Genomic DNA, 24,324 nt, shown 5'->3' with positions numbered 1-24,324 from the left:
TATAAACATGAGGTAGCCAGAAGACAGGGAGGTGGTGGGCGAGGTCTGTCCTGAGAAAGCCCCAAAAGGCCCTACTTGGCTACAGAAAAGTTAGCTTTCATATCAGCAAGTATTCTTCCAAACTCTTATGTTTCTAAAAATTCATACATTCTCATATTTCTTGAAGGAAAAAACTCTACCTTTCTCAAAAAGCCTTCTCCTGTAATTGAAAATATTTAAGATTATTGTTTCTGTTTTTAATTATTTACATCCTACTTAGAAACTCAACAGGCTGCTTTGGGCTGAGTTATAATCTGCCGTTACCCCTAGTGTAATAAATGCCATTGACTTTATGAATGGAGAGCCTAGGGGCAATGCAAAAAAGGAGGGAAAATTTCCAGACTTTATATAAATAACTGGAAAAGTATACATAGTAAGAACAAAATAATTGGATTTTAATAGAAATTATATAGATCCTTCAACACAGAATACCATGGTTCTTTATGGGTTGCCTTGGATAATATCAATGATCTCACTGTAAACTTGATGATATACATCTAATCCAAACAAAAAGTCTACATGATTATAGTAAGAAATAGTTTTATGGTAAATATGATTTGTGATTTCAGGAAGTAAAATTTTAACATCTTCAGGATCGGCCAACAAGTCACTGTCACCACTCCAGGTTGCAGTTGGTACATTCATGTTTGTCACATTGTACAATGGAGAAGTTGTCTAAATGCAAATAAGTAAAAGTAAGAGTTTTCAAAGAGAATAATACATATGAAGTGTTATTTACTAATTCTTTATAATTTAAAGTAAAATTTAAAAAATAAGCTTAATCTAAAATAATTGTTATTAAGGAAGCAATAAGTATGAAAGAATATTATAATTTTTACTTATTAATAGAAATAAATCAGATACAAATTAAAACTAGAGTTTGTTCTGATTCAGAGTATCAAAATTTTCTTTGGCTTATATAACTGTCAATATCAGTTCAGTTCAGTTCAGTTGCTCAGTCATGTCCGACTTTTTGCAACCCCATGGACTGTAGCATGCCAGGCCTCCCTGTCCATCACCAACTCCCGGAGTTTACTCAAACTCATGTCCATTGAGTCGGTGGTGCCATCCAAACATCTCATCCTCTGTTTGTTCCCTTCTGCTCCTGCCTTCAATCTTTCCCAGCATCAGGGTCTTTTCAAATGAGTCAGTATGTTTATTGGTAAATGATAAACATTGGCAGTCAAGTTCAATATGATTTTAATGAATTAGATCTTTATATTTTACCTCAAATGTTTACACAAGCAAACTACATCAGGCATTGGAGCTTAGCAAAAAGGCAGAAAAGTATGGTGGAGAAGCATACATTTTGAAGTAGACAGACTTGGGTTCTAGGATTTCAAGACAATTGTCATCATACTCAGACAGTTTTTATCAGCTTCTCAGTAACTTCTACTTTTTATAGTTAGTATATGTGTTTGTCTTATCTTCCCAAACACAACAGTCTTAGGGTCAAGAACAATGGTATGCTTGCTTTTTATTTCTTATTTAACCAAGCTCAGAGCTATGCTCATTATAAATACAGTATTTTTCCTCTTGAGAGATGATGAATTATTCTATTGCTTGTCAATTTCTCTAGACTTATCTAAGATATTTGTTGTTAAAATACATAGAAAATATGGAAAAGTCACTTTGGTTGGAAATGAACATATTGATCCAAATCAAAATGATCTTTGTTTACTGGTCCTTCTCACTGTACTACCATACTCTTGGGTTTCACAGATGAATCTTTAATAGTAAAAATCATTTCAATTGATCAGGGAGATAATTTTTAATTTATACATAATTATGTACCTGATTAAAATGAACCAAGTTCAGATCAGGACTGCCCCAGTCAAAAGCTTTCAAGTGACTAGAATTAAAAAGCTGAAAGAAAAATTTTAAAGTAAGACTACACTCATTTTTCCATTACAGAGGCAGCTGATATGAGTTAGGTATGCATTGCACAGAAAGCCTCTTTGTACTAAGTCTGTTAGTATTTGTGTAGATGGGCTTCTTTGTTCCTCTCTTTCTATACACAGGTTAAGAAATGGAAGAGCTAGGAGGTGGGGGGCAGGGAAATCTGCAGACAATAATTCTACCATCTTCATATAAATGCACATCTCCTGAAGGCCTTTTACCTTATTAAAGGGGGCATGTGTGTTTGGGGTAACATTAGGCCTCCCATCTGCTGTGTCTATAGAGGTCTAGGACTAAGATGACACTGCCATAAAAATTATTACTTCAAATAACAAAGATCAAGAGCATGTTCCAGAAGCCACCCCCTTCTTCACCCCTTAACACTTGCAGCTTCACCACCAGCTTTGAACCTATTAGGTCTAATCTGATTTTGACCGTTTCCCCTCGATTATGTTTTCATTTCAAGGCTAAGTTTCTCATGTTACTCATCTTCTCCAGTATGATAAAATATCTGTCTCTATATATCCCGTAGTTTATCTCCTCCCAACACTCCCCAACTCTTAAATCTCTATCATCTGTTATACCATCATCAACCCATACATTGAAACTCTTCTCTGATTGTTAATCTGATTCTCCCTGAGAATACTTCTTTCCCTGCAATTCCAAAATTGGCCAAGTTTATTTATGACATTAACATTTGCAAAATTTTGGTCAATTCTGAGACATTTTTTTCATCTTATCCATGAGAAGCATTTGCTTAGCTATTTATTCCCTTATCCTTGAGATCTTTTCTTCACTTAACTTCTAGAATAACATGATATCTTGGTCTTCATTATTTTTTTTCATTGTTTCACTCAGTGCTTCTTTTAAGCTTCCTTGGCAAATTTAGCCTCTCCTGCTGACCTCTGAATCTTTCCATGTCTCATCACTTAATCTTAACTCCTCTTTTCTTTTCTATTTATATTCAGTCTATTTGTTTTCTCATCCAGTCTCTTGGCTTTAAATGTTATACATATTCAAAGTGTTTATCTTCTTTTATAAGTCTTTTCCAAATTCTAGACTCCTATCAGGCTCATGCTCAGTCGCTTCAGGCACGTCTGACTTTTTGTGACCCTAAGGGTGTAGCCCACCAGGCTTCTCTGTCAATGGGATTCTCCAGGTAAGAATGCTGGAGAAGGTAGTCCTGCTCTCCTCCAGGGCATCTTTCCAACACAGGGATCAAACGCCTGTGGCGTCTCCTGTGGCTCCTGCAATGCAGGCGAATTCTTTACCACTGAACCACCAGAAAGCCCTCTAGACTTCTATACACAACTTTTTCAAAATCAAGACTTAAATGTCTAAAACAACATCTCTGAAACAGAACATCCTATCTTTCCATCCATCATCAAACTTCTCCCTCTCCTTCAAAATTAATTTCATCTTTTCATTACTTAGTCCAAAAACTTTGGATCATCCAATATTCATTTCTTTTACTTCTCATATTTCCATGATTAAATTTTGTAGGCTCCAATTTCATGATATACACATGCATATTCAGAATCTAACAGTTTTTATCACCTCTACTGGGAACATATCAGAGCAAGTTATCATCAATTCTCTTTTGCATTGCTGCAATAATCTGACTTTCTCATTGCTTATACTCTTGCTTCACTATAATCTATTCAACATAGAAGCTAAAAACATTCCTTTAAAAGTGTTCAAGTAGTTCAGTCATGTTCAACTCTTTGTGACCCCATGGACTGCAGCATGCCAGGTTTCCCTGTCCATCATGAACTCCCAGACCTTGTTCAAACTCATCCATCAAGTCGGTGATGCCAATAAACTGTCTCATCCTCTGTTGTCCCTTTTTCCTTGATTCATGGACCTAACATTCCAAGTCCATTTTCAGCCTGTGCTTCATCCAGCCCTAAATAAAGTCAGCCACTGCTTCCACTGTTTCCCCACCTATTTGCCATGAAGTGATGGAACCGGATGCCGTAATCTTAGTTTTCTGAATGTTGAGCTTTAAGCCAACTTTGTCACTCTCCTCTTTCACTTTCATCAAGAGGCTCTTTAGTTCTTCACTTTCTGCCATAGGGGTGGTGTCATCTGCATATCTGAGGTTATTGATATTTCTCCCAGCAATCTTGATTCCAGCTTATGCTTCATTCAGCCCAGCGTTTCTCATGATGTACTCTGCATAGAAGCTAAATAAGCAGGGTGACAATATACAGCCTTGATGTACTCCTTTGCACATTAGAATACAGTATTTATCTTTCTCTTTCTGACTCACTTTACTCTGTATAATAGGTTCTAGGTTCATCCACTTCATTAGAACTGACTCAAATGCATTTCTTTTTATGCTGAGTAATATTCCATTGTGCATATATACCACAACTTCTTTATCCATTACTCTGTCCATGGACATCTATGTTGCTTCCATGTTCTAGCTATTGTAAATAGTGCTGCAGTGAACAGTGGGATACATATGTCTTTTTCAATTTTGGTTGTCTCAGGGTGTATGCTTAGGAGTGGGATTGCTGAGTCATATGGTGGTTTTATTCCTAGTTTTTTAAGGAATCTCCATACCATCTTCCATAGTGGCTGTATCAGTTTACATTCTCACCAACAGTGCAAGAGCTTTTGCTTTTCTCCACACCCTCTCCAGCATTTATTGTTTGTAGACTTTTTGATAAGGGCCATTCTGACCGCTGTGAGGTGATATCTCATTGTAGTTTTGATTTGCATTTCTCTAATAATGAGCGATGTTGAGCATCTTTTAATGTGTTTGTTAGCCATCTGTATGTCTTCTTTGGAGAAATGTCTGTTTAGGTCTTCTACCCAATTTCTGATTGGGTTGTTTGTCTTTCTGGTATTGAGTTGTATAAGCTACTTGTTTATTTCAGAAATTAATCATTTGTCAGTTGTTTCATTTGCTATTATTTTCTCCCATTCTGAGCATTGTCTTTTCCCTTTGCTTACAGTTTTCTTTGCTGTGCAAAAGCTTTTAGGTTTAATCAGGTCCCGCTTGTTTACTTTGTTTTTATGTTCATTACTCTAGGAGGTGGTCATAGAGGATCTTGCTTTGATTTATGTCATTGAGTGTTCTGCCTATGTTTTCCTCTAAGAGTTTTATAGTTTCTGGTCTTACATTTAGGTCTTTAATCCATTTTGAGTTTATCTTTGTGTGTGGTGTTAGAAAGTGTTCTAATTTCATTCTTTTACATGTGGCTGTCCAGTTTTCCCAGCTCCATTTATTGAAGAAGCTGTCTTTGCCCCATTGTATATTCTTGCCTCCTTTGTCAAAAATAAAGAACCCATAGGTGCATGGGCTTATTTCTGGGCTTTTTCTGTCTTGTTCCATTGGTCTATATTTCTGCTTCTGTGCCAGTACCATACTGTCTTGATGAGTGTAGCTTTGTAGTATAATCTGAAGTCAGGAAGGTTGATTCCTCTAGATCTATTCTTCTTTCTCAAACACTTTGGCTATTCATGGGTCTTTTGTGTTTCCATATGAATTGTGAAATTTTTTGCTCTAGTTCTGTGAAAAATGCCATTGGTGATTTGATAGGGATCACACTGAATCTGTAGATTGCATTTGGTAGTATAGTCATTTTCACAATATTGATTCTTCCTACCCAGGAACATGGAATATCTCTCCATCTGTTTATGTCATTTTTGATTTCTTTCATTAGTGTCTTATCAATACTAGTACACTTTAAATGTTTCTAGTGTTAATTAAATTTAAAGACACTCTCATAATCATTATCCTATTTAATTCTCATAGTTATTTTTGTTAGGTGAGAGCATGATTATTAATTCTATTTTTAGAATTAAAGAAACTGAATTCATAAAGATTTAATGATCTTATTTAATGTCCTACTGCCAGTAAGATTTAGAGAAAGAATTCAATATCTTGTATTTTGATCTCAAGCATATATATTCCTATTTTATCTTGGTTCTCAACATTAAGATGGCATTTATATGGAATTTTATCAATATTCACTCAACAAATATTCTTGAGTATCTACTATATGCCACAAAGTTAGTTTTGCAATAGATAACTGAACAAAACTTGGTCATGGTCTTCAAGGAGTTCACAATTTAACAGAGGAGAAAGCATAATCTAGTGAAAGAGTAGGTATTGAGATACCTCTGTTCTTGTCTTAGTTTTTTGTTTGTTTTGTTTTTTAATTTTTTTTTTTTAATTTTATTTTATTTTTAAACTTTACATAACTGTATTAGATTTGCCAAATATCAAAATGAATCCGCCACAGGTATACATGTGTTCCCCATCCTGAACCCTCCTCCCTCCTCCCTCCCCATTCCATCCCTCTGGGTCGTCCCAGTGCACCAGCCCCAAGCATCCAGTATCGTGCATCGAACCTGGACTGGCATCTCATTTCATACATGATATTTTACATGTTTCAATGCCATTCTCCCAAATCTTCCCACCCTCTCCCTCTCCCACAGAGTCCATAAGACTGTTCTATACATCAGTGTCTCTTTTGCTGTCTCGTACACAGGGTTATTGTTACCATTTTCTAAATTCCATATATATGCGTTAGTATACTGTATTGGTGTTTTTCTTTCTGGCTTACTTCACTCTGTATAATAGGCTCCAGTTTCATCCACCTCATTAGAACTGATTCAAATGTATTCTTTTTAATGGCTGAATAATACTCCATTGTGTATATGTACCACAGCTTTCTTATCCATTCATCTGCTGATGGACATCTAGGTTGCTTCCATGTCCTGGCTATTATAAACAGTGCTGCGATGAACATTGGGGTACTCGTGTCTCTTTCCCTTCTGGTTTTCTCAGTGTGTATGCCCAGCAGTGGGATTGCTGGATCATAAGGCATGTCTATTTCCAGTTTTTTAAGGAATCTCCACACTGTTCTCCATAGTGGCTGTACTAGTTTGCATTCCCACCAACAGTGTAAGAGGGTTCCCTTTTCTCCACACCCTCTCCAGCATTTATTACTTGTAGACTTTTGGATCGCAGCCATTCTGACTGGTGTGAAATGGTACCTCATAGTGGTTTTGATTTGCATTTCTCTGATAATGAGTGATGTTGAGCATCTTTTCATGTGTTTGTTAGCCATCTGGATGTCTTCTTTGGAGAAATGTCTATTTAGTTCTTTGGCCCATTTTTTGATTGGGTCATTTATTTTTCTGGAGTTGAGTTGCAGGAGTTGCTTGTATATTCTCGAGATTAGTTGTTTGTCAGTTGCTTCATTTGCTATTATCTTCTCCCATTCTGAAGGCTGTCTTTTCACCTTGCTAATAGTTTCCTTTGATGTGCAGAAGCTTTTAAGGTTAATTAGGTCCCATTTGTTTATTTTTGCTTTTATTTCCAATATTCTGGGAGGTGGGTCATAGAGGATCCTGCTGTGATGTATGTCAGAGAGTGTTTTGCCTATGTTCTCCTCTAGGAGTTTTATAGTTTCTGGTCTTACATTTAGATCTTTAATCCATTTTGAGTTTATTTTTGTGTATGGTGTTAGAAAGTGTTCTAGTTGCATTCTTTTACAAGTGGTTGACCAGAGTTCCCAGCACCACTTGTTAAAGAGATTGTCTTTAATCCATTGTATATTCTTGCCTCCTTTGTCGAAGATAAGGTGTCCATATGTGCGTGGATTTATCTCTGGGCTTTCTATTTTGTTCCATTGATCTAGATTTCTGTCTTTGTGCCAGTACCATACTGTCTTGATAACTGTGGCTTTGTAGTAGAGCCTGAAGTCAGGTAGGTTGATTCCTCCAGTTCCATTCTTCTTTCTCAAGATCGCTTTGGCTATTCGAGGTTTTTTGTTTTTCCATACAAATTGTGAAATTATTTGTTCTAGCTCTGTGAAGAATGCTGTTGGTAGCTTGATAGGGATTGCATTGAATCTATAGATTGCTTTGGGTAGTATACTCATTTTCACTATATTGATTCTTCCAATCCATGAACATGGTATATTTCTCCATCTGTTAGTGTCCTCTTTGATTTCTTTCACCAGTGTTTTATAGTTTTCTATATATAGGTCTTTAGATTCTTTAGGTAGATATATTCCTAAGTATTTTATTCTTTCTGTTGCAATGGTGAATGGAATTGTTTCCTTAATTTCTCTTTCTGTTTTCTCATTATTAGTGTATAGGAATGCAAGGGATTTCTGTGTGTTGATTTTATATCCTGTTTTTTAAGAAAAAGTTTTAAATATATGGGCAAATTAAATAATGAGCATAGCCTAGTTGATCCCTTGCCTACTGTTCTGAATTAACATTTTCTCATTTGTAAAATAGAAAATAACTGTACTGCTCTTATTGCCTAAACTGAGGATCTAACAGATTCTATTATTAACATATATTATAAACTTTTAAGAATCATACATATTTTTAATAATTTCAATGTATCCTTCTAAATTTATCATTCTATGGCAATGGCCAGATCCCTAGAATGGTGAGATAAGCTGCAAGTAGTTTAAATAAAATTTTACCAAAATGCACTGAAAAATGCATTTTAGTGTACCTGACTCCAGTGGACCATATTTTGAACAGATGTTCCTGCTGGGTTTTGTGACATGTACACATCCACACGACTCTGAGGGTTTAAAACATTATTTTTATTCTTCCAACCAGGAAAAAACAATCTTTGATATTTATTAAACTAAAAAATTTCAAGGAAATTTAATTTATAATAAATAGTGTTAATAAAACAAAATTACATTTAAATTAAATACATAAATGGGCTTATTAAATGTAAATTTTGCACTAATATAGAAGATATTATTGGATTTCTAAGTTCTAAGGTCCATCACCCATACTGAAAACAATCAAAAGTGATGTAACACACACCTTTCGAAAACACTAAAGAACTGAAAAGATAGAAAGAAATTACCAGGACAAATGGAAGAGAAAAGACAGAGAATTTAAAAAGAAAAGCAATGTACTAAAGTCACTTAAGTTTATCTGCCAATCCTAGAAAATTTAAAGTTTCATTTTAAGAAATCAGTTCAGTTTAGTTACTCAGTCCTGTGCCCCTGGACTGCAGCAACACCAGGCTTTCCTGTCCTAGAGAAGGGAATTGCAAACCACTTCAGTATTCTTGCCATGAAAACCCCATGAACAGTATGAAAAGGCAAAAAGATAACTAGTTAAGGAGAGCAAAAATCAGCCCAGGACTTTTTGAGGACAGTGGGAAAGTTTAAAAAGAAATTCTTCCCATAATAAACTGGGGTCCCAAAGTTCTACACAACTCAAGTGAAGTGAAGTGAAGTGAAGTTGCTCACTCGTGTCCAACTCTTTGAGACCCCATGGACACCAGGCTCCTCCGTCCGTGGGATTTTCTAGGCAAGAGTACTGGAGTGGGTTGCCATTTCCTTCTCCAGGGAATCTTCCCGACCCAGGGATCGAACCCAGGTTTCCCGCATTGTAGACAGACGCTTTACCGTCTGAGCCACCAACTCAAAGTAAAGCTTAATCAGAAATACAGCTGTGCTCATGCCAATCTGTAACCTAGATTTGCATTGCCTACATACTCTCTGGGAACCTCCATCAGTGAATAAGATATATAAGGTCAATGTAATCCTTACTAAAATCTCAACAAATTATGTTTACAATACTGACAAACCGCTTCCAAAGTTTATGTAGAGAGACAAAAGATCCCAAAATAGCCAAAACAATTATTAAAGGGAGGACTGAGAAGACATAACCTCAAGACATTATTAATATAAAGCTACAGTAATCAAGACAGTATAGTATTGGTGAAAGAGTGGACAGATAGATACATAGAGCAGAATACAGAACCCAGAAATAGACCCCTAAGGTAAAGTAAATCACTTCAGTGTGTCCGACTCTGTGCGACCCCATAGATGGCAGCCCAACAGGCTCCCCCGTCCCTGGGATTCTCCAGGCAAGAACACTGGAGTGGGTTGCCATTTCCTTCTCCAATGCATGAAAGTGAAAAGTGAAAAGTGAAAGTGAAGTCGCTCAGTCGTGTCCGACTCTTAGCGACCCCATGGACTGCAGCCTACCTGGCTCCTCCGTCCATGGGATTTTCCAGGCAAGAGTACTGGAGTGGGGTGCCATCGCCTTCTCTGAATAGACCCCTAGAAACACAGTTAACTGATCTTTGACAAAAAAACCAAAGGCAATGTAATAGGAAAATGATAATCTTTTCAATAAATGGTGTTGGAACAACTGGATATCACATGGGGAAAAAAAAGGTATGTAGATACAGACCTTACATCCTTCACAAAAAATGACTCAAAACAGACTGTAGGTCTAAATGGGAAATGCTAAATTATAAAACTTCTAAAAGATAACACAGGAAAAAAACTAGACAACCTTGACTGTGGCAATGACTTTTCAGATACAGTACCAAAGGCACAATCCATGAAAGAAATAATCAGTAAGCTGAATTACAAGAACTGAACAAAGTAAAAATTCTGGGTTGTTTGATGACATATTTTCCAAATTACATTGATGAGAGTTTTTGCTACCCAATCTTCCTCACATGATAACTTCCTTTCAGTTCGCTGAGTGACATTGGCCTGATTCTAGACACTGCTTATTTGCAAACTGCAAGATTCTCTTCTGGTTTTTCATACTGCCTACAGGAAAGAAATTTCAAGTCAGATCCTAATTTCCCCATTGATCTTGATAGGATCAAGAGGACTGAATTAAAGAAAAAAAAAAAAAAAAAGAACTGATTCAAACTGAACTACCACTCTTACTGTTCCCATATACACTGTGTGTGAATTTTTTCACTTCAAACTTTCCCAACCCTAGATAACTTCAGTTCAGTTCAGTTGCTCAGTCATGTCCGACTCTTTGCGACCCCATGAATTGCAGCACGCCAGGCATCCCTGTCCATCACCAACTCCTGGAGTTCACTCAAACTCACATCCATTGAGTCAGTGATGCCATCCAGCCATCTCATCCTCTGTCGTCCCTTCTCCTCCTGCCCCCAATCCCTCCCAGCATCAGAGTCTTTTCCAATGAGTCAACTCTTCGCATGAGGTGGCCAAAGTACTGGAGTTTCAGCTTTATAACCAGTCCTTCCAAAGAACACCCAGGACTGATCTCCTTTAGAACGGACTGGTTGGATCTCCTTGCAGTCCAAGGGACTCTCAATAGTCTTCTCCAACACCACAGTACAAAGCATCATTTCTTTGGCACTCAGCTTTCTTCACAGTCCAACTCTCACATCCATACATGACTACTGGAAAAACCATAGCCTTGACTAGATGGACCTTTGTTGGCAAAGTAATGTCTCAGCTTTTGAATATGCTATCTAGGTTGGTCATAACTTTCCTTCCAAGGAGTAAGTGTCTTTTAATTTCATGGCTGCAGTCACCATCTGCAGTGATTTTGGAGCCCAAAAAATAAAGTTTGCCACTGTTTCCACTGTTTCCCCATCTATTTCCCATGAAATGATAGGACCAGATGCCATGATCTTCGTTTTCTGAATGTTGACCTTTAAGCCAACTTTTTCACTCTCCTCTTTCACTTTCATCAAGAGGCTTTTTACTTCCTCTTCACTTTCTGCCATAAGGGTGGTGTCATCTGCATATCTGAGGTTATTGATATTTCACCCAGCAATCTTGATTCCAGCTTGTGCTTCTTCCAGCCCAGTGTTTCTCATGATGTAATCTACATAGAAGTAAAATAAGCAGGGTGACAATATACAGCCTTGACATACTTTCCTATTTGGAGCCAGTCTGTTGTTCTGTGTCCAATTCTAACTGTTTCTTCCTGACCTGCATACAGGTTTCTCAAGAGGCAGGTCAGGTGGTCTGGTATTCCCATCTCTTTCAGAATTTTCCACAGTTTATTGTGATCCACACAGTCAAAGGCTTTGGCATAGTCAATAAAGCAGAAATAGATGTTTTTCTGGAACTCTCTTGTTTTTTCCATGATCCAGCAGATGTTGGCAATTTGATCTCTGGTTTCTCTGCCTTTTCTAAAACCAGCTTGAACATCTGGAAGTTCACGGTTCACGTACTGCTGAAGACTGGCTTGGAGAATTTTAAGCATTACTTTGCTAGCGTGTGAGATGAGTGCAATTGTGCGGTAGTTTGAGCATTCTTTGGCATTGCCCTTCTTTGGGATTGGAATGAAAACTGACCTTTTCCAGTCCTGTGGCCACTGCTGAGTTTTCCAAATTTGCTGGCATATTGAGTGCAGTACTTTCACAGCATCAGCTTTCAGGATTTGAAATAGCTCAATGGAATTCCATCAGCTCCACTAGCTTTGTTCGTAGTGATGCTTTCTAAGGCCCACTTGACTTCACATTCCAGGATATCTGGCTGTAGGTGAGTGATCACACCATCATGATTATCTGGGTCGTGAAGATCTCTTTTGTACAGTTCTTCTGTGTATTCTTGCCACCTCTTCTTAATATCATCTGCTTCTGTTAGGTCTATGCCATTTCTGTCCTTTATAGAGCCCATCTTTGCCTGAAATGTTCCCTTCGTATCTCTAATTTTCTTGAAGAGATCTCTAGTCTTTCCCATTCTGTTGTTTTCCTCTATTTCTTTGCATTGATCACTGAAGAAGGCTTTCTTATCTCTCCTTGCTATTCTTTGGAACTCTGCATTCAGATGCTTGTATCTTTTCTTTTCTCCTTAGCTTTTCTCTTCTCTTCTTTTCACAGCTATTTGTAAGTCCTCTCCAGACAGCCATTTTGCTTTTTTGCATTTCTTTTCCATGGGGATGGTCTTGATCCCTATCCCCAGTACAATGTCATGAACCTCCGTCCATAGTTCATCAGGCACTCTATCAAATCTAGTCCCTTAAATCTATTTCTCACTTCCACTGTACAATCATAAGGGATTTGACTTAGGTCATACCTGAATGGTCTAGTGGTTTTCCCTACTTTCTTCAATTTAAGTCTGAATTTGGCAATAAGGAGTTCATGATCTGAGCCACAGTACTAGATAACTTAGTACTAGGTAACTTAGTCAGAGAAAGCAATGACAACCCACTCCAGTACTCTTGCCCGGAAAATCCCATGGATGGAGGGGCCTGGTAGGCTGTAGTCCATGGGGTCGCTAGGAGTCAGATACGACTGAGGGACTTCACTTTCACTTTTCACTTTCATGCATTGGAGAAGGAAATGGCAACCCACTCCAGTGTTCTTGCCTGGAGAATCCCAGGGACGGGGAGCCTGGTGGGCTGCCGTCTATGGGGTCGCACAGAGTCAGATACGACTGAAGCGACTTAGCAGCAGCAGCAGATAACTTAGTACACAATTAATTGCAATTGATGACACTATCAACTTTTGTCCCAGAAAGGAGACTCAAAAATTTAAAGGCTAAGAAGTTAGAATATAAGCTTTCCTAATAGTCCACCTACAAAAGAGTTCTCAATGACACTATAATTACAATAAAGACATCAATAGCCAAATATACTATCTAAGACATAGAATAACTAAGAAAGGCAAGCAGAAATAAAAAGTATATTTATCATGTTTCAGACATTCTATGGTAGATATATAACACTAGATAGAAGAGCATGAGAGGTCTTTTTAAAAAGGTAATCTTCTATGACAGAAAATTATGCTTTTCCTATCTTTGGAGAAAAGGGGGAGAATGGAGTTCTTTTCTTCTATTATGAAGAATATTAGTATTTCTTTCAAATATCTGTAATTGTCTGAGACTTGCAATAAGACCTTCTTGAGGTTAAAAAAAAATCAACATATATCCTTGTGGTATGAAAATGTGCTTAGATATTAAGAGAACACCTATTTTCCTATGAACAGATACGTTGGTTCCCATTAAGAACTTTCTTAAAAGGCCCAGGAGCAAGAATCAGTAAACTAGTCCAAATGCCACAACAACTGCTTTTTCCAAATTTGGGTGTTTTAATTTAATGTGCTGATAAAACCTTGCATCTTTAAGAGAATTTATATACAATCAATACAAATGGCCTTCAAATAGTAGCTTGAGTACCAAAAGAGTTTCCCACCCCAGAAATTTTGATGAATGCCAAAAGAATATAAGTTAATTGCCAGGCACCCTAATTATGGAAAAATCAAGGAAGTGGAAAAGTGTTAGGAATCAGGATATAAGAGGAAGAGTTATGTAAGACAGTGAATGGAAGACAACCTAAATACATGAAACCTCAGACAACTAACATCTAACTGCAAAGACTAATAAAGATAACTATAGCTGTAGCTAGTCTCTATTCTTTACAGAGATCAAGACAAATATGGAAGTAAAAAAATCCCAGCATGCTAATACAAATTAGTTTCTTAATGTTGGTTCAGTCACAAAATTAGAAAGGCTAAGAATCTAACTACAAGAATAAATGGGTAAAACATAAAATGATACACAAAGCATAGAATAAGCACTATTAAAAGCTGCTTTCTAAAAATTGGCAAAATATATTTTAAACACAACTTGTTCTCACCGTATTTAAGTTCTTTAGGTCATATCCACTTATCATAAATAAGACATCACGGCAAATCTTACCAAAAATCTTCAGTGGACACAACTTTGATCCAACAAATCTTTTAAAGGAGGTGTTAGGTAAGAACTCTTTGCTGCCAGAAAAAAACTGTAAAATAAATTTATTCATGTTTGGAAGACTAAAACAATTTAATCAAAAATTGATGTGGTGAATTCACTATATTTATAACCAAATACACTATCTTACAGTTTAAAACATTTAAATTAAGGGATGAAATTTGAGAGCAATATGTAGAGATGATTTGATTACTGAATTTCTTACACAATGAGTCATCCAAAAGTATCATAAGTAAAATGCTATTCCTGTGTAGAAACAAAGGCAAGAATCCAGTGTAAATGAAGCCAAAAAATTCAAATCATACATGTGGCTGTGCAAACATAGCCAAGACTTTTTATTTTGAAAGCAGAGAATCATTATCATTTTGGGTTGTCAGCTACAAAAAGGGAAGAAATAACATACCTTGATCAGTGACTTCCAGTTGTATGCCATTTTAATTAAAGGGCTTTTTGAGTATTTAATGGAAAAAACTGGGGCTAAGGCAAAAAATACTTTGATTCTTTCAGCTATCTTTGGTATTGTGGAAAATGTTATGAAAGCTGAAAGAAAATAAGATATAAATGAACTATTCTTAATTGCTATCATGTAAGAAATGACAGTGGTAAGTTCAATAATTAATTTATTAATTCATTTCTTAATTTATCTATCAAAAATTATTGACCTCCCATAATGAGACATGCATATTGATCACAACATAATGCTGATTATTAGGATCTAAAGCAAATGTGTAGATCATAAATGAGGATAATTCAGCAATAAATCAGTTTTATAACACCATAGTTTTAAATCAGAAATATCTGCTATTATTAAACATTAGTATAACTGGCAATGGCAAAAATGATGTAAGTGAATTTCTCAGATAGATGAATCTACTTTAGGTGAGAAATTCAATAAATATCTAATTGTTTTAATATTTACTTTTAATTAAAACTTTTCTTGAACAGAGGGTAGTAAACACTTTATTTTATTGATAATTCAGAGTAATTAATATGACAAATAGAAGTTTTTCCTTTTTTGATAACTTATCAAGCTATGTAACTGCACATCCCCTCTATTTTTACTGGTTCTTTTTTCCCTGGGTTCTGAGAAGTCAAAGAAACAAAGAATTATATATCATATCAAAGTGTGAGTCAATACGCTCTGGCACATGACTCATTTTTTTCTTATTTGATTATTTCCTAAGAGTCTTGGTTCCATACAACTGAATAGCTGATGAAAATGTGGATTAAAATTCACACACGGTTAATAAATATCAGAGAAAAGGTCTATGAGAAATGGAATGAGATTGTTATTTGACATAATTTTTCTGGTAGAAAGTGGATGATTGCTATAGGAAATACTTAATACTCTTCAGTCTAGATAATACTCTTATAGTCTAGATGATAATGATGATGACCAATACCATCTAGATGACACTCTACAGTTTAGAAAAAACTCATTTAATATCAGGTTCTATTATAAAGTAGACTTTCCTGCTTCCCAAGTAGAAAGATTAAGTTTCATGGTACCATGGAAGAGAATCACATTAAGTTTTTGGGAATATGTTTCTGAAAGCAAAATTGATACACATTAGGTAGAAGTGTTAAGTATTGTAAAGGGATGAAAGTTCTTTTATAGTCATCTTTAAATATAGGGAGGATTTCTTCATCTTTGTTCATTTCTTAAGTTTAATGTGTCCTAAATGTAAAAATCCAAGCACCCTTTTAAAACTTCTTACTCATAAATCCCTATGCTTGATTTTTAAAAGAAAAATAATTATACAATTTCTATTTGTGGAATAAATGACAGCTATGACTTCATTGTGCTATTTAGATGGATATCCAGCTTTTATACACTGCAAACAAACAAAACCTTGTTCTTACAGTCAATTCTTGGTGACTAGAGAATACAATATAGAATTAAAACAGGATATAGCAATTTATAGATTCAATGCAATCCCTATCAAGCTACCAACAGTATTCTTCACAGAGCTAGAACAAATAATTTCACAATTTGTATGGAAACACAAAAAACCTCAAATAGCCAAAGCTATCTTGAGAAAGAAGAATGGAACTGGAGGAATCAACCTACCTGACTTCAGGCTCTACTACAAAGCCACAGTCATCAAGACAGTATGGTACTGGCACAAAGACAGAAATCTAGATCAATGGAACAAAATAGAAAGCCCAGAGATAAATCCACGCACATATGGACACCTTATCTTTGACAAAGGAGGCAAGAATATACAATGGATTAAAGACAATCTCTTTAACAAGTGGTGCTGGGAAAACTGGTCAACCACTTGTAAAAGAATGAAACTAGAACACTTTCTAACACCATACACAAAAATAAACTCAAAATGGATTAAAGATCTAAACGTAAGGCCAGAAACTATAAAACTCCTAGAGGAGAACATAGGCAAAACACTCTCTGACATACATCACAGCAGGATCCTCTATGACCCACCTCCCAGAATATTGAAAATAAAAGCAAAAATAAACAAATGGGACCTAATTAACTTTAAAAGTTTCTGCACATCAAAGGAAACTATTAGCAAGGTGAAAAGACAGCCTTCAGAATGGGAGAAGATAATAGCAAATGAAGCAACTGACAAACAACTAATCTCGAGGATATACAAGCAACTCCTACAGCTCAACTCCAGAAAAATAAATGACCCAATCAAAAAATGGGCCAAAGAACTAAATAGACATTTCTCCAAAGAAGACATACAGATGGCTAACAAACACATGAAAAGATGCTCAACATCACTCATTATCAGAGAAATGCAAATCAAAACCACTATGAGGTACCATTTCACACCAGTCAGAATGGCTGCGATCCAAAAGTCTACAAGTAATAAATGCTGGAGAGGGTGTGGAGAAAAGGGAACCCTCTTACACTGTTGGTGGGAATACAAACTAGTACAGCCACTATGGAGAACAGTGTGGAGATTCCTTAAAAAACTGGAAATAGAACTGCCTTATGATCCAGCAATCCCACTGCTGGGCATACACTCTGAGGAAACCAGAAGGGAAAGAGACACGTGTACCCCAATGTTCATCGCAGCACTGTTTATAATAGCCAGGACATGGAAGCAACCTAGATGTCCATCAGCAGATGAATGGATAAAAAAGCTATGGTACATATATACAATGGAGTATTACTCAGCCATTAAAAAGAATACATTTGAATCAGTTCTAATGAGGTGGATGAAACTGGAGCCTATTATACAGAGTGAAGTAAGCCAGAAAGAAAAACACCAATACAGTATACTAATGCATATATATGGAATTTAGAAAGATGGTAACAATAACCCTGTGTACGAGACAGCAAAAGAGACACTGATGTATAGAACAGTCTTATGGACTCTGTGGGAGAGGGAGAGGGTGGGAAGATTTGGGAGAATGGCATTGAAACATGTAAAATATCATGTATGAAACAAGTTGCCAGTCCAGGTTCGATGCACGATACTGGATGCTTGGGGCTGGTGCACTGGGACGACCCAGAGGGATGGTATGGGGAGGGACGAGGGAGGAGGGTTCAGGATGGGGAACGCATGTATACCTGTGGTGGACTCATTATGATATTTGGCATAACTAATACAATTTTGTAAAGTTTAAAAATAAAATAAAATAAATAAAATAAAATAAAACAGGATATAATCTTCCAGGGCACTGCTCTGTGATATATGTCTCACAGTCCTGCTTTGGTTCACTTACAGGTCTAGAAACTGACCTATATCCTTAAGAATATATCTACAAACTTTAAAAGTGTAATAAAGTAATAGCAGCAACGATCTTCCTTGCCATACCAATGGTAGTGCCTTGTGAATGGCCTACATAAAATATTTGCTTTTGTTGGGTTTGCTTCACAATGAAATCAATGGAGGCTGGAAGGTCATATTTAGCCATCTCATCAAAGCTACAAAAGAAAAAAGAAAATAAAAATGTATATTCTACTAATGTTATGTTAACATTTGAAGATATTGATTAGCTAAATATATTTAAAGCATTTTTCAACTCTCCTTGGGTACTATCAATAAGTTAGATAATATAATTTATCTATTGACTAGAGACTTCTGTGAGAACACAAAGTTAAGGAAATAAAATAGCCACAAGACAGTTTTATAAAGAAGGTGATTGTATATTCTAAGTGCAGTGAAGTAGACTAAATATATAGGTTACAGAGTGAAAAAATAGAATAGGGTAGTCAGTAAAGCTTACTGCTTAAAAATGAGAAATAAGCTCAAAATCAAATAAGTACTCTTTAACTTTCCAGGTAAAATTTATATACATTTTAATAGTCTATTGAGAGCCCTAAGTTGAGAAAAAAAGACTTATGTTTCATTTCATTTCATTCAAAAAGAAGAAAACAGTCCAATACACTTATATAACAAAATATTACTTGGTTTTTTCTGTACCTGAAAGCCCAGAATTCTTCGGAATTTGTTTTTAGGTACAAGTGTTTTCGGGACCAGGTAGTCCCTCTGCTGTTCCCCATCCACACATCATAACCAGCATCTGCCAGAAGGAAGCCTAGGCTGTTATTAGGAAGATTGGAAATCCAGCTGCTGGCAGATGTGAGCAAACCATGTTGCAAGTATACAACAAGTCTCTGAACTGGAAAAAATGTAGAAAATTTATTTTAAAATATTGTAGTGTCTACATGAGTATCTGACCTCAAATTTAATCTTATAGGATAAAATTTTTTTAATTGTATAAATAGGGTAAGTTTTACATGTTTTAATTCCACTTTATGTCAGAGTTGTTCACTAATGAATTTCTTTCACATGACCAAGTGGGCAATTAGGTCATGTCACATACATAAACATGGGCTTCCCAGGTGCCACTAGTGGTAAAGGACCGGCCTGAGAATGCAGGAAAAGTAAAAGATGTGGGTTTGATCCCTGGGTCCAGGAGGTCTCCTAGAAGAGGGCATGGCAACCCGCTCCAGTATTCTTGCCTGGAGAATCCCCATGGACAGAAGAGCCGGGCAATAGAGTTGCAAAGAGTCAGTCATGACTAAAGCTACTTAGCCCACACATACTTAAACATACAAAATTTTAAGGATATAGAATATTCAAATATCACTTAGTAACTTGGGGACTCATTTAAATAGCATTGTTCAGTTCAGCTCAGCTTAGTTGCTCAGTCATGTCCGACTCTTTGTGACCCCAAGGACTGCCACAAGCCAGGCCTCTGTGTCCATCACCAATTCCCGGAGACTACTCAAACTCATGTCCATTGAGTCACTGATGCCACCCAACCATCTCATCCTCTGTCGCCGCTTCTCCTCCTGCCTTCAATCTTTCCCAGCATCAGGGTCTTTTCCAATGAGTCAGCTCTTTGCATGAGATGGCCGAAGTATTGGAGTTTCAGCTTCAATATCAGTCCTTCCAATGAACACCCAGGACTGATCTCCTTTAGGATGGACTGGTTGGATCTCCTTGCAGTCCAAAGGATTCTCAAGAGTCTTCTCCAACACCACAGTTCAAAAGCATCAATTCTTTGGTGCTCAGCTTTCTTTATAGTCCAACTCTCACATCCATACATGACTACTGGAAAAACCATACCTTTGACTAGATGGACCTTTGTTGGCAAAGTAATGTCTCTACTTTTTAATATGCTGTCTAGGTTGGTCATAACTTTCCTTCCAAGGAGTAAGCATCTTTTAATTTCATGGCTGCAGTCACAATCTGCAGTGATTTTGGAGCCCAAAAAATAAAGTCTGCCACTGTTTCCCCATCTATTTCTCATGAAGTGATGGGACCAGATGCCATGATCTTTGTTTTCTGAATGTTGAGTTTTAAGCCAAGTTTTTCACTCTCGTCTTTCACTTTCATCAAGAGGCTCTTTAGTTCTTCTTCACTTTCTGCCATAAGGGTAGTGTCATGTACATATCTGAGGTTATTGATACTTCTCCCAGCAATCTTGATTCCAGCTTGTGCGTCTTCCAGCCCAGCATTTCTCATGATGTACTCTGCATAGAAGTTAAATAAGCAGGGTGACAATATACAGCCTTGATGTACTCCTTTTCCTATTTGGAACCAGTCTGTTGTTCCATGTCCAGTTCTAACTGTTGCTTCTGGACCTGCATACAGGTTTCTCAAGAGGCAGGTCAGGTGGTCTGGTATTCCCATCTCTTCCATAATTTTCCACAGTTTATCGTGATCCACACAGTCAAAGGCTTTGGCAAAGTCAATAAAGCAGAAGTAGAGGTTTTTCTGGAACTCTCTTGCTTTTTCGGTGATCCAGCAGATGTTGACAATTTGATCTCTGGTTCCTCTGCCTTTTCTAAATCCAACTTGAACATCTGGAAGTTCACGGTTCATGTATTGCTGAAGCCTGGCTTGGAGAATTTTGAGCACTACTTTGCTAGCATGTGAGATGAGTGCAATTGTGCGGTAGTTTGAGAATTCTTTGGCATTGTCTTTCTTTGGGATTGGAGTGAAAACTGCCCTTTTCCAGTCCTGTGGCCACTGCTGAGTTTTCCAAATTTGCTGGCATATTGAGTGCAGCACTTTCACAGCATCAGCTTTCAGGATTTGAAATAGCTCAACTGGAATTCCATCACCTGCACCAGCTTTGTTCATAGAGATGCTTCCTAAGGCCCACTTGACTTTGCATTCCAGGATGTCTGGCTGTAGGTGAGTGATCACACCATCATGATTATCTGGGTCATGAAGATCTTTTTTGTACAGTTCTTCTGTGTATTCTTGCCACCTCTTCTTTAAATGGCATGTTACATAAGATATATTTTATATTATTACTCCACCTTTCTCACTTCATAAAATAATTTTATACTCACATTTTCACAGATATATTTAATATAGATTTTATCACTAGAACCATTGCTTTAATCACCAGTGTTTCCAGAGTTCTAATTTATACTTCCAAGGTTTTTGAGAAGCAGCAGCTTTGAATAAAATAATGTGTGCTTACTGATAACTTTGTTTTACTCCCCAGATTGCCCTTCACACATAATCCACATCATTATCATCATTACTGAATCCAGGCATTGTAGCTGGAGTATTGAAAGAACCTTGCATAATTATAGCACTTCAATGGGTAAAATATTACATTTACTGTGATGATACAGGAAAGTGATGAATGGTTTGTACAGACATTCTGACAGTGCAGACCAACCCTAGATCCGGAATAACTGGCCTTGATCATCATAGAGAGGTAGGGCTGCTGATATATAAGTCTTGGGAAAAATTGGGAAAACATATTTGGTATTGAAATGATACACATAGGCATCTTTTGTTACTCCCATGCCTTGTTTTAACTGTAAATGTGCAAGTATGGCAACTATGACATATTAGGGGCATAGTGGCGCTTAGGGATAAAGGCCTGGTTTATCAAATAAAGAAAGACAGCCAAGAGGAAGAGAAATTTACAGTGGGTAGTGGAGAGGAATGTATGAATACCAGATATGGCATTAGGATTAAATATAATAGCAGATGAAATAAACTTAATGTGAAAAACATGTAGATCTGAGCAGTGCAAGAGGTACCCTTTACTAGATTATTTTAGTGTCATACCTAGATTTCCTTTGTTAAGCAGCGGAATTATTCTTCCAGCTTTTGTGACTGGTGCTTTTGAAGGGTTCACTATTGCCCCTTTCTCTGTGGAACTGCCCCCAGGCTAAGGGGAATTTCCTCAGTCAGACTTTATTTCTTTCCATGGATGTCCTTCTGGCAGTGACTAACTGATACAAGAATGCAAAAAAGCTAGCTCCCCAACTTCAAGGTGGGACCGTGTCTGCAGTGCGATTCAGGATTCCTCTGAGACAACATCGTATTAGCTGAGTCTCATCCTTCCTTAGCTCCTTCCCCTGCCTTCCCCTCTTGTCCACATTATCTTCTCATGAAAGTATTCCAATCAATAAATTACATACACCTATATCCTTGTTTCAGGGCTGCTTCTAGAGAACTCTAAGGTACTTACTATATTTTAAAATTAGCTTTAAGTCTTTTATTAGTGTTTGAAAAATTGAGTCAAACCCTGAGGAATGATTACAATAATTATGTCAAAATTTTCTGCCTAGTAGATGTGACCTCTATAAGAATCAAATATTATATTGTTAGAGGCTATTCAAAATTAATGAATTTTCTCTGAAATGTACCATAATGTTCAAAATGAGAACTTGACAATGTCCTAAAATATGAGAAACAATTTTTTCAAGGAAAAACTTTAAGGAGAAAGGGAAAATTCTCCGGGTTTTTTTTGCAACAGTTAGACAAATAAGAAAAGTAGTCAGTATTGTGCTAGTGAGTGGTACATCTAGAATTATTAATATGACCCTAGTGACAAATTCTAGTGCGTTTTCCAGCGTCTCATTCTGCTGACAGTAGAGTATGTAGTACTGGAGTAAAGAGCCATGAGACTGCTACCAAACTTCTCTCTTTGCTATTATTAGAGGAGAGATTCATAGGCACAAAGAAGAAATTTTTACCAGCCATACTTCAAACCTACAGAATAAAGCTACTGTGTTTCAGAGCATTTCTAACCCCTCATTAAACAAAGAAAACCCTAGGTAATCAACATGTATGAGTATGGTGATCCACAAAGAAACATGGGAGGAGCAACGTGTGTTCCACCATACTTTGAAACCACTCTGAACAGGAAGCTAAAGGAGAGTCAGATTCTCTTTCTGGGGCATATAGAGCTATGCATGAGAAGTTAACTGTTCACTTAATTTTTTAAAACCCTTTTCTTGTTCTAAACTCACTGAGAAGAAAGGGAGAAATTAAGAGCTTCAGATAATCACCAGTTTATCTTGAATTGAGCATTACCTGAATTGTTTTCACTGTTTGTCTTCCCATAGGGAATTCTATAAAGGCCAAGGATATAACCATCTTCAGTTGTAATATCATACTCTTCATCTGGGTAGCCCCAGTAGGAAATAATTTGACTCTAGATAAGGAAAAAGTAAACCTTTTAGAATAAGACTGTTAATGAATTAATGTAACCTAATTAATCTAACCTAATCCCATGGACAGAGGAGCCTGGCAGGCTATAATCCATGGGGTCACAAAGAGTAGGACATGACTAACTAACACACACAAACACACATTAATGTAAGAATGAATCTTTGTATTCTCAATATTAAGCCTATGTATTTTCACTAATTCACTGATTAATTCAGTAACAAATATTTACAGAACATCTACTAAGCATCAGTCTTATATACCAGGGGTTCATAGATAAATAAAACAAAAACAAAAAATTAAAACCCCTGCATTCAAGGAGATATCTCAAGAACTAACCAATTTTTTTTTCTGACTACTAATCATAGTTTTACCTATATACCAATATAAAATTTTAAAATGTTTACCCACAAGTATTTGTTTGTTTATATATATAGCTAAGAATATATACATATGTGGAATTTGTTATGTAAATGCATATATAGAATAGAGAAATGATATGTTTATGCATATTTTCATTTCAGACACAGAATAAAGCAGAAATGGAAACTTAAAGCTATAGGATAGCAGATGAGGAATATTAGTTGACCCATATTCAAAATACATGAATGCAGAGATATAAACTGACTGTAGATCTATTCAAATAAAACCCCTCAAAACTGAAGAGTAGCATTCCCTGTTACTTTATTAGCTTAACATTTATGTCCTAGCAACTTACAATATTCATGCTTGCTTCAGGGTTCACAGATCTTTGTTTTCTAAACACACCATGAGTAGTTCCAAGAATTAGGATGAAAGACATCACCTTGAAAAGGTACCACATTTGGAATCTACAATAAAAAGAGATTTTAATAATATTAAAATTGCAGCAACTATTACTATTTGACTAAATAATTCTGTGAGGTAGGGAATATTACCATTTTCAGATGACAAAACAGAGGCTCTGAAAAATTAAATAAACCTGTCTAAGGATATACAAT

At 36.5% G+C, this 24,324-nt stretch overlaps 1 protein-coding gene across 1 annotated transcript; it reads right to left on the bottom strand.

Moving 5' to 3' along the window:
• Positions 1-480: 480 nt before the first annotated feature.
• Positions 481-24,167, bottom strand: LIPJ (lipase family member J). Its single transcript, XM_055561066.1, has 9 exons — positions 24,063-24,167; positions 23,210-23,330; positions 18,833-19,031; positions 18,224-18,333; positions 14,836-14,972; positions 14,317-14,463; positions 8,432-8,503; positions 1,834-1,905; positions 481-714 (listed from the first exon to the last, which is right to left on the bottom strand). Exons 1-9 carry the CDS (start codon positions 24,165-24,167, stop codon positions 481-483), a joined length of 1,197 nt encoding a protein of 398 aa, XP_055417041.1.
• Between the last annotated feature and the right edge of the window lie 157 nt (positions 24,168-24,324).

Source organism: Bubalus kerabau, chromosome 22, assembly GCF_029407905.1.
Source record: "Bubalus kerabau isolate K-KA32 ecotype Philippines breed swamp buffalo chromosome 22, PCC_UOA_SB_1v2, whole genome shotgun sequence".
NCBI classification, from domain to species: Eukaryota; Metazoa; Chordata; class Mammalia; order Artiodactyla; family Bovidae; genus Bubalus; species Bubalus kerabau.
Note: the sequence above shows the minus strand (reverse complement) of the source record. Positions and strands in the feature narration are given on the sequence as shown.